The sequence below is a fragment of the Gopherus evgoodei genome, unplaced genomic scaffold, assembly GCF_007399415.2.
Source record: "Gopherus evgoodei ecotype Sinaloan lineage unplaced genomic scaffold, rGopEvg1_v1.p scaffold_47_arrow_ctg1, whole genome shotgun sequence".
Taxonomy (NCBI): Eukaryota; Metazoa; Chordata; order Testudines; family Testudinidae; genus Gopherus; species Gopherus evgoodei.
Window position 1 is genome coordinate 387,804 of NW_022060068.1, and position 17,000 is coordinate 404,803.

General features: G+C 58.4%; 1 protein-coding gene across 1 annotated transcript in view; it reads left to right on the top strand.

Annotated features, from left to right (window-relative positions):
• IQCA1L (IQ motif containing with AAA domain 1 like) overlaps nt 1-15,250 on the top strand; it is a 54,410-nt gene extending 39,160 nt beyond the window's left edge. Inside the window, 14 exon segments of the mRNA XM_030546627.1 lie at nt 1,371-1,576; nt 1,857-1,941; nt 2,319-2,447; nt 2,688-2,763; nt 4,130-4,236; nt 5,160-5,252; nt 5,506-5,561; nt 6,599-6,681; nt 7,024-7,131; nt 7,854-8,053; nt 8,277-8,363; nt 11,029-11,206; nt 13,391-13,629; nt 15,037-15,250. Of these exon segments, the coding sequence (XP_030402487.1) occupies nt 1,371-1,576; nt 1,857-1,941; nt 2,319-2,447; nt 2,688-2,763; nt 4,130-4,236; nt 5,160-5,252; nt 5,506-5,561; nt 6,599-6,681; nt 7,024-7,131; nt 7,854-8,053; nt 8,277-8,363; nt 11,029-11,206; nt 13,391-13,629; nt 15,037-15,150 (1,761 nt within the window). The 3' untranslated portion in view covers nt 15,151-15,250.
• Nucleotides 15,251-17,000: the final 1,750 nt, after the last annotated feature.

Below are 17,000 nucleotides of genomic sequence, written 5' to 3' on the forward strand. Positions count from 1 at the left end.
TTATTTCTCCTTAAAGGTACATACAACATTTCTTTAATCCATTCTTATTTTTACAATATAATTCATTCTACTTTCACACCATCAATTGGATAGTGATTCCCATTGCCTGTGTGCAGCCCTGCACAATCCCCCTGGCTCTTGGAGTACGCAGCCTGCCCCCTTTGCACCATGGAACAACTTTGGTTAAAGCTGCCTAAGCCCGAGGTTCCCTCATTGCTCCATGAAAGCTGGTGAGTCCCATGGTACCAGTGCCCTGCCTTGGTTCCGGCTGCTCAGTCCCCTCTGGTAATGAGACAGCCTGGTTCTTCCAACATTCCTCTCTCTCAGCTATTCCTGTAGCTAACACAGGCACCTGGTGTGGGGTAGGCAGGGGGAAGGGTGGGGTGCATTGATCCTGGAACCAAGGGTGCTGGAGGGGTTGCCACACCCCCGGGCATGAAGTGGTTTCCATCATATACAGGGTTTCCAGTGTGGTTCAATGGCTCTTGAGCACCCCTGCTATACAGCAGCCCTGGCAGAGTGGAGAGGATCAGGCTGCAGGGTGGAGAGGTTGAGTGTGCAATGGGGAGATTGAAGTGTGGGGAGTTGGCCGCAGGGGGGGAGGTCAGGAGTGTGGCTGCAAGGCGAGGAGGGGGCTGCACGATGGCAGGAGTTTTCTCTGTTTCCTTGAGGATTTTCCTGCCTAGATTTGTGCTGTGTGCAAGGGAAGCAGAGAGCTCCTGGGTTTGCCGAGTGGCCATGGGGTGGGGTGGGGCCAGGCCGTCAGAGAGTAGCCCCTGTGAGGAATGGTTGGTGTGGGCTGCACGCCGCTTTCCCATTAGCGAGTGTTTAGTTCAGCGTTTTAAATAATTGTGTCCTTAGAATGATATTTAAAATCCATTTGGGAGGCAATGAGGCAGGAAAGTGCCTGTGCCATTGTGATGACGCCACACGGGAAGTACCACACATGCATATTACAAACTCATTACGGGGTAATTTACACACGCACTGCTCGCCTTTGCACACAATTTCTCCCTGATGCTGCTAATGTCCCTTCCAGGTCGCACACTCTCCCGGCTTGTTGTCACCCAGTTCTGCTGCCTGCACCCAGAGGAGCAGACACTGGGGCAGGGGAAACAAGGGAACAAGGCCAGAGCAGGCTTAGGGGCCCACTATTGTGGCAGGAAATGTAGGCTCTGAGATACATCCAGCAGGTGCTAATGGCTATGACATCCCCCTTGCCAGGCCCCCAACCTGACCCCTCCCCCCGGTCAGTACAGGGCTGTGCCTGTGCCCCAGTGTCCCATCCTGCTTGTGCTCCCCGCCACCTTGGTCAGTTCAGGGGTGTTCCCATGTTCCTGTCCTCCATCTTTCTGGATCTCCCCCTGCAGGCCCCAGACCCCAAGGCCTTGGGCCTGTCAGCCGCCATGCTGCGGGCTCAGCTCGGGGAGGAGTTCCGGCACCTGCGGCAGGCTGACTATGAAGCCGAGTACCAACAGGCCCTGGTGAGCATCCGGGAAGGGCTCTACGAGGTGGAGGGACCTGACATGAGGGAGGAGATGAAGGAGCAGCTCCGGCAGTGGTTCATTGAGTGCCAGTGAGTGTGCAGAGCTGCATGGGCCCTTCCCATGCCCCTCCATGGTCCCACCCCTTTCCTGGGCTCCCTGCTGCCCAGCAGTCACCACACTCCTCACCCCACGCCTATGCCAGCCCAGTGCACTGCAGCCCACCCCTTGTGCTACTGTGTCACCTTCCAGCCAAACCTGCAGCACTGACCCGTCTGCTCGCTGCCTCCCCCAGTCCGCTAGCAAACCAGCACGGGGCTTTGCACCTGGGACATGCTCACTGGGTCACATGTTCATGTTTTCCTTCCACAGCGACCTGACCGGCCGCTTCCCCGAATTCCCTGACGAGGAGATTGGAGGCTCCAGCATCCTTTTTGCAGAAAAGACTCCAGAGCAGGTATCGGGGCAGGATACAGGCTGGGGGGCAGGGGCTAATGAGCCAAGAGCAGGAGAGTGGGGCCTTTCCTTTATTGGGGGCACCAGCTCCAATGCAGCCCAGGGTGATGGGTCACTGGCTCTGAGCTGGAGAGTGGCTGGCTCAGGGAATGGGATGTGGGGCCTTTCCCCCCTAAGAGAGGCCAGCTCTGATCCAGCCCCAGGTCAGAAAGGACTCTCAGCTATAGACGCCTCCACACTGCTCCCTGAGCTCTGCCAGGAGCAGCTGCCTGCCCCCTGGAGACTCAGGGAGCTCTGCCCCCTCCCCCCAAGCACATCCAGCTGTGAATGGGGACTCTGGCACTGAGGGGTGGGTCCAGCTGGCTGGGATTCCCACAGGTCAAAGCTGAGCTGGACCTCCTGGAAGCTGAGGGACAGAGGAAGAAGGATAAGAAAAAGGATAAAGAGAAGACCAAGGAAGGGAAGCAGAAGAAAGGCAAGGACAAGAAGCAGGTGAGAGGCTGACTGGTAGTGGGGTAGAGAAGAAGAGCCCCATGGCAGGGATAGAGTACCCCAAACGCGGGGAGGAGGAGGGGCACATGGATTGGACGGGTGGGGCAGAGTGTGATGGTGGTACATGGAGGGTAGTTCTGGGGCAGGGCCAGGCACTGGTTGTTCCTTGTGTCCTAGGGCTCCCCCCAGGGTTTCCCCCCAAGTGGTGGTTCAGTTCATTTGAGTAATTTGCGGGGTTTGGGGTTTTTTTCCCAGGAAGAAGATGAAGGTTTGAAACTAGCTGTGTCCAAATTCCTGCCAGTGATCAGCGAGGGCTTCACACAGTATCAGAGTGAGGGGGACCTGAGCCTGGTGCAGTGGGGGGACCTGACCTGTACAGACCCAGGAGCAGGGTGGCAGGGGGTCGTGAGAAGGTTAGGGCAGGACTAACAGAGAGACCCGGTCCTGGACCCTGCTACCTGGCCTGGCCCAGTCTCTGGAGTCTAGTCACATTTGCCTTGGTCTTGCTGTGTTAGACCAAGCTGACTCATATCCTATACTGAGCCCCTGTGCCCACCACTCCTGAACCCTCCACCCTGTGAGCAGGGGAGGCACACGTCTTCCCTGCCGAGCTCAGGGTCTGGCTGAGCTGGGGAACAACCAGCTCAGAGCTTGTGTTATGCCAGGGAGATCTGCCATTGCTGAGCTGATGAAGCCACGGCACAGAGGCAGCTGTGTGGTCTCCGGTAAGACCATTTCCTACACAGCTAGGTTGTTATCCTGGATCACTCACGTGTTCACATTGAGGCTTGGTTTTGTAAAATCTGGCATATTCTTGCCTTGGGCATTAGTCACTGTGCCACTGTGTCATTTCCTGCTGACTGGGAGAGCTGGAAGCCTATCCCCAGGCTGCATTGAGCTCCTTGGGCCCCATTGGTCTGAGCCAGGCTGTCACACGTGTGTTTGAGACTGTTTTCTCTTGAGCGTCCTTAGGTGCCTGCAGGGAATGGCTAGGCTCTGCGCATGGGGTCACTGCTGCATGGCATTAAAATGCAGAAAACTTTACTGGGTTTAAATCCTTTCCTAATATTATTTTACCATGTAAGTGGTTACTATAGGTACCCCAGGGTTGCATGATTGTGAAATTGCGGGGAGGGAGGTGGATGGGAAGAGGGAAGTTGCGCTGAGATATTCTCCCTATTTGTCACGGAGTATGGGGGAGTCAGGCCCTCCCTCTTCCTGGGACTCACAGTGACTCTCAGCCAGCCAGTAAAACAGAAGGTTTATTGGACAACAGGAACGCAGGTTACAGTAGAGCTTGCAGGAACAGTCAGGACCCCTGAATCGAGTCCTTCTGGCGGTTCAGGGAGCTTAGTTCCCAGCCTGGGATTCCCTGAATTCCACCACCCAGCCCCCAAACTGAAACTGACCAAAACCCTCTCCAGCAGGCTCTCTTCCTTTGTCCAGCTTCCTGGGCAGAGCTGTTTATTCCCCCTCCCCCCCACCTAGCTCAGGTTACAGGCTCAGGTACAGTCCATCACCTAAAGTCACCCCCTACTCTCCGATCCCCCACTGCATCACACTATTAAAATGTGGTCCACACTGTGAAAAGGTGGAGACCCCAAGGGAAAGCTCCCAGTGCCTCCAGGAGGAGGGTCAGGGAAGGCAGAGCTGGGAGGGGCAAAAGCAGCATCTGACCTGCCTCCCCTTCCCTGCAGCCACCTGGGGGAATTGGGATGAATCCGATAACTTTGAGCAGCGCTATGAGCCAGAGTTGATCAAAGCCCAGAAGAGGAAGGAGGTGGAGAAGGAGCTTCGGCTGCAAGTGAGAGGCAGAGACAGGGCTGTGTCGTGGGGATACAAGGGGGTTCGCCCTGCTGAGCAGTCACTGCACCAGGGACCACGTGCTAAGTGTGGAATGGCTCTGAGGTTGGGTTTGGGGGAGCTGGGATTCTGGGTTCAGGGCCGGCGCTACCATTTAGGCAGCCTAGGCAATCGTCTAGGGCGCCAGGATTATTGAGGGGGCGGCATTTTGCCGGGGGGGGGGGTGGCGGCAGGCGGCTCTGGTTGACCTGCCGCAGTGGTGCCTGTGAACGGTCCATTGGTCCGCGGCTCCAGTGGAGCTGCTGTAGTCGTGCCTGCGGACGGTCGGCTGCTCGCGCGGCTCCGGTGGACCTCCCGCAGGCACCACTGCGGCAGCTCCACCGGAGCCACGGACCAACGGACCCTCCACAGGAACGCCTGCAGCAGCTCCACTGGAGCCACGGGATCAGTGCGGAGGGTGGCGAAATGGCCGTGCGCTGAGGGCGCGAGAAACCCTGGCACCGGTCCTGTCTGGGTTCCCCTGGTTCAGGGGTGCTGGGGGTGAGTCGGGCTCCCAGGTCCTCCTGGTGTGAGCTGGGCACTGGTTCAAGATGTTCGGTGGGTTTTTTAAATTGCAGCTGGACTGAAGCCCCAGGCTGCCATCACCCAAGATGGCTGCCATGCCCCTGTAGCCCTTGTGGGGGGCTGGGAGGCTGCCCCTAGTGAAGATGGCTGCCATGCCCCTTGTGTGCCATGGGATGGAAGCCAGGCTGCCGTCAGGGAGGATGGCCAGCCGCTGTTCTCCGTGCATCTCAAGCAGAAGACAGTGAGGGGCAGCGGGGAGCCTGGGGAGAGGGAAAGGGTAGGGCAGAAGACTGTTCAATGGGGAGTTCCTGGGCTTGTGGGGAGGCCCCAGTTGCTGTCTCAAGGGCTATCTGCCCCCAGGTGGATGAGCTGATGCGGGAGGAATTGCAGCGACTGAAACTGGCTGTGGATCGAGAGGAGGGGAAAGCTCGCAAGGAAAAGAAGAGCAGCAAGGTCAGAGGGCGTGTCCTCACCCCAGGGCCCCCAAAGGCAAGGAGGTGCACTCATTGGGGGACAGCCCTGGGGACCTACACCAGCAAATGGGGACGGGGTGATATTACTGGGCCCACAGATGGAGGGACTCTCACAAAGGGCGAGGGGCTGCCCCTGGAGACACGGAGACAGGGAGGGGACCCTTATGTGGGGGTGGGGGGCTCGCAGCCTGCTTAGATGTTAAGGTTTGTTGTTCTTTTCCCAGCAGCAGAAGGGGAAGAAAGGAGGGAAGAAAGGAGGGAAAAAGGAAAAAGATTTAACCCCGGACAGGTATCAGCCCTAACTCCCTTTCCTTGGGGAGACCCCCCCAGCTCCCCCGTGTGCCCTGACCCCTCCTGCACTCCAGTGGCCGGACAACCCCAGCTCCTGCTCCCCACAGCTCCCCTTTCCTGTATGAGTCCTCCACTTCCCCTGTGTCACAGAGTCCCCGGGCGATGCTCTGGAACTGCTCCCCACAAACCCAGTCAGGACTTTGGGGAGCCTCCTCTCCATTGGAGCAGACTTGTTCAGGGCAAGAAGCTCACACAGCTTCACCTCCTGGGTCTCTCCTTGGAGCATTCAGCATCCTCTGTCCCTCCGTGCGCTTCCCACAGCGAGTCCACCCCAGCAGGGTCCTGGGGAAGCCACCGGGTTCTGCACCCCCACTTTGCAGTCAGACGTGACTCTCAGCCAGCCAGTAAAACAGAGGTTTATTAGATGACAGGAACAGGGTCTAACACAGAGCTTGTAGGTACAGAGAACAGGACTCCTCAGCCGGGTCCATTCTGGGGCCCAGCGAGCAAGACAACCCCATCTGCCCTCACTCTCCATCCCCAGGCAGCTCCAAACTGAAACCCCCTCCAGCCCCTCCTTTCTGGCCTTTGTCTCTTTCCCAGGCCAGGAGATCACCTGATCTCCTTGTTCACCTTTCACCAGCCCCTTGCAGGGGGGAAGGGCCCCAGTCCTTTGTTTCCAGGAGGCAGAGTGTCGGCCATTTATGCGCGCTGGAGACTTAAGAAATGCATAGGGGAAACTGAGGCACCCACACAGTATTCAGAGGAAACATTAAGAACAGTCCCACTTCATCACATCTTAACACGCTTCTGTCCCCCAATGTGCCCTGCTCTGTCTCTGCTAGCCTGGGCCTTGTGGAACAGTCGTGTCTGGGGCTAGATTGGATGGACCCTGGCGGGGCTACCCCAGCCTCTGAGCCTTGCTGCAGCTTGCCCTGGCTCGGTGGCAATACTGACCCAATCTGCCCCCCAGACTATGGGTGGGGCTGGGCACAGCCAGGTGCTGGGCTCCCCTTATCCCCGCTCCCCCTCCAGGACCCTGGACTCTCTGTACGAGGAGCTGGTGCTGCAGGGAATCCTTAAGCAGGCCCAGCGTGTCCAGCTGGCTGACTACACGGGTGAGTCCGCCAGGGCCATTGGGGTGGGATGGCTCCTGTGGGGGGAGGAGGCCAGCTCGCTGCCCCATCGGTTCTATGTTGGGGGTGCAGGCCTGGGTGGGTGTGCAAAGGGGACAGGAGCTGCTTGCTGCTTCAGGAGAGCGGGTGGGGACAGGAGTCCTCTCCCCAGAGGAAGGGGGAGGTGCGTGTCTCACCCCACCTAGGGTGCTGCTGTAGGTGAGAGGATCTGTGTGCGGGGAGGGGTCTGACTCAGCCTGTGTCTCTCACCACTGGGGGGGTGGAGGGTGGGGAGCTGTCTCTGTCCCCCTCTTCCCTGCCGTTCCCGCCTGCCTCCCCCGACAGGTGATTTCTGCTACCTGGGCACCACCCTGCGCATGGCGGGCATTGAACCCACACCCTCGGTGATGGACATCAGGCAGAACATCGCCCTATATGCCATCCTTCGCCTGGGTAAGGGACCAGCCGCCCCATCCTGGTGCACATGGGGGGGCTGGTGAGGGGGGACAGGTAAGTGATGTAGGTACCCTGCCCTGCAACAGACGTCGGGGTGTGTGCTGCACAAGGGTGCAGTATTCCTGCAGTCTCCCATGGCAAGAACCAAATCGCTGTGTAGGAAAGCCCTGCACCACCCCAGTCACTGTCAGGGCCTGGCAGCATGGTGTGGCCCTCCCATGGGGGGAGGAGGGTCATGCTAGGCCTGGCATTTCTGTGTGGTGGGGGGAGGTCAGGCAGGGCTAGCACTCCTGGGAGTGGAGGGGAGAAGTCATGGCTTGACATTCCTATGGGGAGTGGGTGTGGGGAAGGCATGGCCTGGCATTCCTGTGGGTGGGGGTGTTGGGCATGGCCTGTCATCCCCATGGAGGGTTGGACATGACTTGGTTTCTCCATGGTGAGGAGGGGGTCGGGCATGGCCCAGCATTCCCTTGGGAGGAGGGCGGTCGGGCATGGTGTGGCATTCCTGTGGCAGTGGAGGGTCGGGCATGGCCTGGCATTCCCATTTGGGAGAGAAAGGGGGGCATGGCCTGACATTCCCATACAGGGGTTTGGCATGATTCAGTTTTTCTGTGGGTAGGGGATGAGCATTCATGTGAGGAGGGGTGTCTCCATGGGATGCTGTGATGACTGTGTTGGAATGAAGCAGAAACCTTCTCCCCGCCCCCGTTGTCCCCCAGGGTCCCCCACACTGCACGAGATGGCACCGCTGGTGAAGTCTGTCCTGCTTGCTGGGCCTGCTGGAACTGGGAAGAAGATGCTGGTCCATGCTGTGTGCACCGAGACAGGCGCCAACCTCTTTGACCTGTCCCCAGACAACCTGGTGGGCAAGTACCCAGGGAAGGCCGGCCTCAGCATGCTGATGCATGTGGTGTTCAAGGTAGCTGCACAGCACAGCGCAGGACATGGGCCATTCCCCACCTGAGCAGGGCAGAGCTCAGACCCCAGGGGAGGGACGGGACAGATTTTCACTTGGACCTAGTGCAGTATGGTGTTGCGGGGGGGGCAAGAGGGGCGCTTCTCTGGGGTTAGCAAGTCAGGGCCTACCCTCCCCTTTCCTGTGGCTGGAGGCTTGGCCTGAACCGCCTCTCTGGGTGTTCTAGGTGGCCAGGTTGATGCAGCCGTCGGTGATCTGGATCGGGAACGCAGAGAAGATCTTTTACAAGAAGGTGCCAAAAGAGGAAAAGCAGGTGAGAGTTGGGGCCGGGGGCTGCTGGGGCGGGGGACGGGGTCACCAGGAGTGGGGAGTGTCACAGAGTCCCCAGGTGATGCTCTGGAACTGCTCCCTAGGAAGCCAGTCAGGACTCTGGGGAAGCTGCCTCCCTCTGAGCAGACTGTCTCCAGGGCAAGAAACTTACACAGCTTCCACCTTCCTGGGCCTGACTTCAGAGCATTCAGCATCCTCTGCCCCTCCGTGCACTTCCCATAGCGAGCCAGCACTGGCAGGGCTCCTGGGGCAGCCAGAGCATCCTGCACCCCCACTTTGCAGTCAGATGTGACTCTCAGCCAGCCAGTAAAACAGAGGTTTATTAGTCGATAGGACAACAGCATAAAACAGAGCTTGCTATTACAGACATCAGTGACTTTCAACCAACTCCATCTTGGAAATCCTGGGCCAGACGCCCTGGATTCCCCCTCTTCCAGTTCCCTTCACATACTGCCAGCTTCCAGTGACCCAACCTCCTGCACTGCCCCTGCATGCCCCTCCTCCTTCTCTTTGTGCTTCCTGGGCCAAAGGTGTCACCTGGTCTCACATGCCTCCTGGGTCTCAGGTTACACAGCTGAAAATTACTGGGCAGCCTCACCTGCCCTGAGGCCTCAGCAAAATCACACACCCAATTCCCACCACTGAAGTATTGGTGCAGTACACAGGGAAACTGAGGCACACACAGTATTAGTTTAGGACAGTAAGACTCACATGCAACATAACGATGAATAAACCCCCACTTCGTCACATCAAGGGTGTAATAGATCCTAGCTAGCACCCCCTCCTGGCCACACACATAGGCGCTGACTCTGTGGTGCTCTGGGGCTGGAACACTCACGAGGAAAAATTAGTGGCTGCTCTGCAACCGCTGGCAGCCAAGCTTCCCTCACTCCCCACAGAGTGCCCTGCCTACCTGCTCCTCCGCCTACCTCCCAGCGTTTCCCACCCAGCCGCCTCCAAACAGCTGTTTGCACACTCTGGGTAGGGGGAGGAGTGGGAACGTGGCACGCTCAGGGGAGGAGGTGGGGAAGAGGCAGAGTTGGGGCGGGGACTTTGGGGAAGGGGTTAGAATGGGGGCGGGGAAGGGGTGGGGCCTCATGGAAGGGGTGGCATGGGGGCAGGGGCGGCGGGGGTCCAGCACCCATGTGAAAGTGGTGAAGCCTATGGTCACACACTAGGACTGCTGGCAGAGGAGTCCAAGCCTCTACTGCTCTGGGTCCCAGAGCCTATATGGCCCACCCACTGTCCCAGTCCTTGGGTCTCAGGGCACAGGCCTTCTGTCTGGCCCCCTCTCCAAAGTGCTGGAAGCCATTGTCCAGCCATCTAGCACAACTGAGCACAGTGGTGACCTTTTGGACTCCCCTGTATTCAAACATACCCTTTCCCAGAGCTCTGCCCCGACACGCGAAGCTTCTGGTTACAGTTTAACGCTCTAGGGGCACGCAGCAGCTGTGAAGCAGTGAACTCACTCACACCTTTTGCACAGAGGGTAACACATTAATATTCTTTGACATAACCCCGTAAAGCACAGGAGAGTACAAAACAACACACACTACCCCCATGTCCCTGCCTCAGTTTCCTCACCATTCCAGGGCGTTCTTTGGATGGGTGTCAGCATCCCATGGGTTGTGCAGTCTTTGGAAACATGTGGGCTCAGGAAAGTGGACATGGGCTCTCTGCCCTATAAGGCTGCTACATGGTGGGTGACCTTGGTCTCTCCCGCTTCCTCTTATCTGGCTCCCTTCTGTTCATGTGCCTTGCTACGTAAACCCCCTGGCATCCTTTGTTCTGTCTTCGGAGTGAGTCCCCACTGCTCCTGCCTTTCCCTCTCCTGTCCCAAGAGTCAGCGAAACTGGTTTTCTGGGGATTTTGCTCACCTGTTCTTTCTGGGTGTTTGCCCCGAGTAGGGTTGTTAAAGCTAAAGGATCCCCTGGTATCCTTCATGTGTGTCCCCACTATGAGACCCGTCAGCAGTGCTGGTCCCACACACATATGGGCACTCATGATACAGCTGGTTTTCAGAATACACCTCATGGCATTAGCCAGAATTCATTAATTGTACAGACATTGCCCCAGTTCATGCCAGAGAGGTCAAGGGCACCTGAGAATGTGCATTGGCACAGCTGCATCCTAGCCCATGCCAGGCCCCTCGCTCTGGTCCCAGTGACCCCAGCCCCCACATGCGGGTTTGACCTGACCCTAGGGACCTGGCCCCGCCCACAGGCTTGACCTGATCCTAGGGACCTTGCCCCAGCCCCGCCCATGGGCTTGACCTGACCCTGGGGACCCTGCCTCGGCCCCGCCCATGGGCTCGACTTGACCCCGGGGACCCTGCCCCGGCCCCATCCACAGGCTTGACCTGACCCCTGGGACCCTGCCCCGGCCCCATCCACGGGCTTGACCTGACCCAAATACTCTGCCCCCGCTGCCTGTGGGCTCATTCTGACCCCCATAACTCTGACTCCCTGGCCCATGAGCTCGACCTGACCCCAGTAACTCTGCCTACCCACCCCACCTGCAGGCTCAACCTGACCCCAGTGACCCTGCCCACCCCCTGCCCATGGCTTGACCTGACCCCCAGAAACTCTCCCCCCACTGCATGTGGGCTCGACCTGACCCCCATGACTCTGCCCTTTGCTGCCTCACAGGCTGACCCCAAGCGACTGAAGAGGGGTTTACCTAAAGCCCTGAAGCTGCTGAAGCCAGAGGACCGGGTGCTGCTAATCGGCACATCGGATAAGCCCTATGCTGCTGATGTGAAGACACTGTGCAAAGCCTATGAGCGGATCCTCCTCCTCCCCCGGCCTGACTATGCATCCCGCTACGGTGAGGGGGCAGCCCGGCTCAGGCAGAGCTGGTTGTGGAGGTCAGCCAGCTGGTGCCGGTGACTGGCTGGTTCCTTCCCCTTTCAGCAGTGCTTTGGGGGGCTGTAACGGAGTGCACGCCGTGCCCCATCAGATTTGGCCCCTCAACCCCGCTTCTTGAAGACTCAGGGATGCTCCAAGCTGGTGCAACACCCATGCTCTTTATTTAGGGTCCATTTCCCACCACCAGTTTCCCACTATTTACAGGCTATTTACATGGCTTGGCTTCACACGGGCCTGACCAGCAATACTAGTAGGCTGTTTCCTCCCTCTGAGACTGACCTTCCCCTCCTGGTCTCCATCCCGCTGTAATGATGCTGCCTCTGGCAGGACACTGAGAGTATAAATTCAGGACAAATTGCTTAGAACAGGGAAGTTACAGCCCAAAGCTGGAGTTCATTTACATAAGAACATAAGAACAGCCGTACCGGGTCAGACCAAAGGGTCCATCCAACCCAGTATCCTGTCTGCTGACAGTGGCCAATGCCAGGTGCCCCAGAGGGAGTGAACCTAACAGGTAATGATCAAGTGATCTCTCTCCTGCCATCCATCTCCACCCTCTGACAAACAGAGGCTAGGAACACCATTCCTTACCCATCCCGGCCAATAGCCATTAATGGACTTAACCTCCATGAATTTATCCAGTTCTCTTACTATTAAGGCACCAAACCAGCCAAACAGAGAGGACTTCGGTCTCACCCCACTGGCTAACCAGAAGTCATACAAGCAATTCCCTCAGACACTCTAGTTTCCTAGTATCACAACCAGTGCCACTCATCATGGGGACGAAGGGTTATGAAAACCAACACCCCAATAAAAGAAAAAGGTTCTCCCAATCCCAGAGAATCAAGCCCCAGACCCAGGTCAATATACAAGTCAGATCTTACCCACAAATCATGCTGTTGCCAATCCTTTAGAATCTAAAATCTAAAGGTTTATTCATAAAAAGAAATATAGATGAGAGCTAAAATTTGTTAAAGGCATCAATTACATACAGTAATGGCAAAGTTCTTGGTTCAGGCTTGTAGCAGTGATGGAATTAACTGCAGGCTCAAATCAAGTCTCTGAAGTTATCATGGAGAGTGGGGGAGTCAGGCCCCTGCACCCCATTGTGACTCTCAGCCAGCCAGTAAAACAGAAGGTTTATTAGATGACAAGAACTTAGTCCAAACCAGAGCTTGTCGGCATAAACAGGACCCCTTAGTCAGGTCCTTCTGGGGGGTAGGGAACTTAGACCCCAACCTCGGGGTCCCCTATGATTCCCCAGCCAGCCCAAGACTGAAAAAACCCTCCTCCACCTGTCTCACTCCTCCTCCCTCCCCACATCCTCCTCTAGCCTTTGTCCATTTTCTGGGCAAAAGTGTCATGTGGACCAACCACCTTCCCGGCTCCGGTTACAGGCTCAGATATCGTCCCTCAAATAAAGTCATCCCCTGCTCTCCCATCCCCCATGCAGACAGTCCCAGTAAAGCTAGACGACGTTCCCAGGTCAGTCCACCCCGTTCGCTACTGCGTCACAGGAGTACATCCCCAGCTGGGATGGGTCATTCAGTCCTTTGTTCAGAGCTTCAGTTTGTAGCAAGGCTCCTCCAGAGGTAAGCAGCAGGATTGAAGACAAAATGGAGATGCTGATGCTGCCTTTTATAGTCCTTTTGCCATGTGGTCTCTGCTTCTTTTGTTCCAAACACAAGCAACCCAGCACATGGCCTGGAAAAACTTCAGAGTTCTGTCCATGGGCATGTCCCTGCCTTGTCATCTAATAAACCTTCTGAATTGCAGCCCCTGGGTTAACACCAGAGTGTGGGGGAAGGTGACTGCAGGATTCAGACCCCAGTCCAGCCAAGGAGCTGGCAGTGCCCAGTTGCAGGATAACAAGCAGCAGTGGGCTGGGTGCTGCTGAGTGCTGAACTGGGAAGGGTCTAGAGAAAACCCACTTTACACCCCTCCCTCACAGCACCCAGACTGTTCTACATCAGAGGGGCAGGCTGGGCCCAGCTCCACAGTGGCTGCACAGATCCCCCCCGCCCTCTGGCTGGGTCTCCCCAGTTCCTCCACCTCATGCCCTGTCTCTCCTCCTATCCCCTCCCCTCAGCACAGGCAGGTCTCTCTCAGAGCTCGCCCACCATTGTCCCCTTTGCCTCCGCAGTGACCTGGCAGTGCCTGATCAAGAAGCATGGTGGCACCATCACTGCTGCCCTGGACGTCAGTGCCCTGGCCAAGCTCTCGGATGGCTACAGCCAGGGGCACATGGTGCGGGCTGTGCAGATGGCGCTGACCGAGCGGCGCCTCCTGCAGATGCCCAAGAAGCCGCTGCGGGCAGGCGAATTCCTGCAGCTGCTGGCCAAGGCTGACCCCATTTACAGTGAGGAGGAGAAGACGCTGCAGGTGCCTGGCTGAGCCCTGGAGGTCCCAGCCCCACACATTACTGTCGCCCCTCTGGGCAGGCAATGGGGCTCTTCCCCCAGTCCTGCCCCAGCCTAGTCCCTGCCCCCCACGTTACTGTCACCCCTTGGGGCAGGCACAGGGGGGCCTTTCCACCAGTCCTGCTCCAGCCTGGTCCCTGCCCCACATGTTACTGTCACCCCTTGGGGCAGGCACAGGGGGGCCTTTCCACCAGTCCTGCTCCAGCCTGGTCCCTGCCCCCCACGTTACTGTCACCCCTCTGGGCAGGCAGAGGGGCCCTTCCCCCAGTCCTGCCCCAGCCTGGTCCCTGCCCCACATGTTACTGTCACCCCTTGGGGCAGGCACAGGGGGGCCTTTCCACCAGTCCTGCTCCAGCCTGGTCCCTGCCCCCCACGTTACTGTCACCCCTCTGGGCAGGCAGAGGGGCCCTTCCCCCAGTCCTGCCCCAGCCTGGTCTCTGCCCCCCATGTTACTGTCACCCCTCTGGGCAGGCAGAGGGGCCCTTCCCCCAGTCCTGCCCCAGCCTGGTCTCTGCCCCCCATGTTACTGTCACCCCTCTGGGCAGGCAGAGGGGCCCTTCCCCCAGTCCTGCCCCAGCCTGGTCTCTGCCCCCCATGTTACTGTCACCCCTCTGGGCAGGCAGAGGGGCCCTTCCCCCAGTCCTGTCCCAGCCTGGTCTCTGCCCCCCACGTTACTGTCACCCCTCTGGGCAGGCAGAGGGGCCCTTCCCCCAGTCCTGCCCCAACTGGTCTCTGCCCCTCATGTTACTGTCACCCCTCTGGGCAGGCAGAGGGGCCCTTCCCCCAGTCCTGCCCCAGCCTGGTCTCTGCCCCCCACATTACTGTCACCCCTCTGGGCAGGCAGAGGGGCCCTTCCCCCAGTCCTGCCCCAGCCTGGTCCCTGCCCCACATGTTACTGTCAGCCCTTGGGGCAGGCACAGGGGGGCCTTTTCCCCAGTCCTGTCCCAGCCTGGTCTCTGCCCCCCACGTTACTGTCACCCCTCTGGGCAGGCAGAGGGGCCCTTCCCCCAGTCCTGCCCCAGCCTGGTCTCTGCCCCCCACGTTACTGTCACCCCACAAGACAGGTACGGGGCCCCTGCACCCCAGCCTGATCCCTGCACCCCATGTTACTGTCACCTCTCTGGGCAGGCACAGGGGAGGCCTTCCCTCCAGCCCCACACCCCAGCCTGTTCCCTGCCCCCATGTTACTGTCACCACTAGGGGGGCCTTTCCCCCAGTCCCCGCTCCAGCCTGGTCCCTGCCCCCCACATTACTATCACCACTAGGGGCTGACTCTGGCTCATCCCTGCCAACCCCCAAGCCGGGGTGTTCTCTGCGATGTAGCATCAGCTCTGTGCTTACCCCCCACTCCTTTGCACCCTCTTGGCAGGACTGGTACATGAAGACGCCACTGGGTAAGAAGCGACTCAAGGCAGCGCAGGAGAGAGCAGACAGAAAGGAGGGAGAGGAGAAGGACAAGAAAGGAAAAAAGGGGAAGAAATAGTGCTGGCTGAGAAGCCCTGCACATCCCTCCCCTGGCCTTTATACTCTAGGGCCCTTGGGGCAGGGCAGCTCCATAAAGTCAACTTATTCTTCGTCCTGCCCGTCTGTGCAGAAAGAAGTCTGTGTGCCTGGATGGGAGTGAGCAGGGGGAGTGCAAACGCACATGTGGGGCAAACCGGGAGGGGGTGGGGGGTGTCTGTGCATGTGTGTCTGTGTGTGTGTGTGCTTGTGAGCCTGGGGCATTGTGCATGCATGTGGGGGTGTGTGTGTGTGCGTGAGCGCATGTAGGGGTATGGATGCATGTACCCTGGGGGGTTCTGCATACATACATAGGATGAGCAAGAGTGGTGCATGTGGGGTGAGAAAGAGCCAAGAACTACGCTTGGAATGGCAACCGGGAGCATGCTGGGGGTCTGCCCAGATCCTGGCTCTAGGGATAGCCCTGCCCAGCTCCAGTCTGAGGGGGCCCGTGGTCTGGGTCACTGCCTTCGTGCAGCCCTGAAAGGGAACGAGCCCCCTGCCCCTGAGCCCAGGCAGCTCTGAGCTGTGCACACAGATGCCTCTACTCCAGAGAATGGGGGCAGCCCCTCCCTCTAGGGTTCTGGGCCCCTCTGCTCAGCTCCCATCCCCCAAACCCTGCATGCAGCTCTGGGTCCCCAGTCCCTGGGAAGGGGGTGTCATGGAGTCACCTGGTGATGCTCTGGAACTGCTCCCCACAAAGCCAGTCAGGACTTTACGGAGCCTCCTCTTCCTTGGAGCAGACTTGTTCAGGGCAAGAAGCTCACACAGCTTCACCTCCTGGGTCTCTCCTTGGAGCATTCAGCATCCTCTGCCCCTCCGTGCGCTTCCCACAGCAAGCCCGCCCCAGGGGGGTCCTGGGGAAGCCACAGGGTCCTGCACCCCCACTTTGCAGTCAGACGTGACTCTCAGCCAGCCAGTAAAACAGAGGTTTATTCGATGAGAGGAACACGATCTAAACCAGAGCTTGTAGGTACAGAGAACCGGACCCCTCGGCCGGGTCCATTCTGGGGGGCAGTGAGCCAGACCCCCCCACGTCTGCACTTCACTCCTCGACCCCAGCCAGCTCCAGACTACCAACCCATCCAGCCCCTCCTCCTCTGCTCCGTTCCTTTCCCGGGCCAGGAGGTCACCTGACCTCTTTGTCTCCAACACCTTCAGCTGGCACCTTTGCAGAGAAGGGGCCCAGGCCATCAGCTGCTAGGAGACAGAGTGCCAGGCATTTAGGTGCACTGGCCCTTTGCTCTGCCAGATACTTAAGAACTGCCATGGGGACACTGAGGCATCAACACAGTATTCAGAGAAAACGTTAAGAACGTTCCTAGTTCATCACACCTCTCCCCTCTTCGAGACCGAACTGAGTGAGGTCACTTCAGCCAGTGACCTGGGGAAGTTCGAACCCACCAAGGTTCCCATGGATGCCCCAGCATCTCTCCCATTCCTTGGTGTGAGTTACACCAGGACAGTCCAGTCTCACGCCCTCCCTTAGGTCGGGTGTGCTTGATGGCACTCGCAGGTCGCATGTGGGAACGTTTATGTGGCTTGAACCCTTTTGCTATCCCCAATACACCTGGGGTTCAAACTTGGACAGGGTCTTCTCCCAGCACTCTGGTCTGCAATTCGGGCTCCCTTGGTTAAGAGCCCCCATCTTGGCCTTGGGCAGCTCTGGGCTTGGGCAGCCACTCCCCACCTTGTGGCCCAGACACAACACCTCTGCCGTCCCCCCTTACACTTTCCAGCTTTTACCGTCAGTCCCACCTCCTTGAGGCAGCCCAGCTCCCTCTTCACCTGGGACACCTGTTCCTCCCAGGTCTGGCTAAAGATGCACATGTT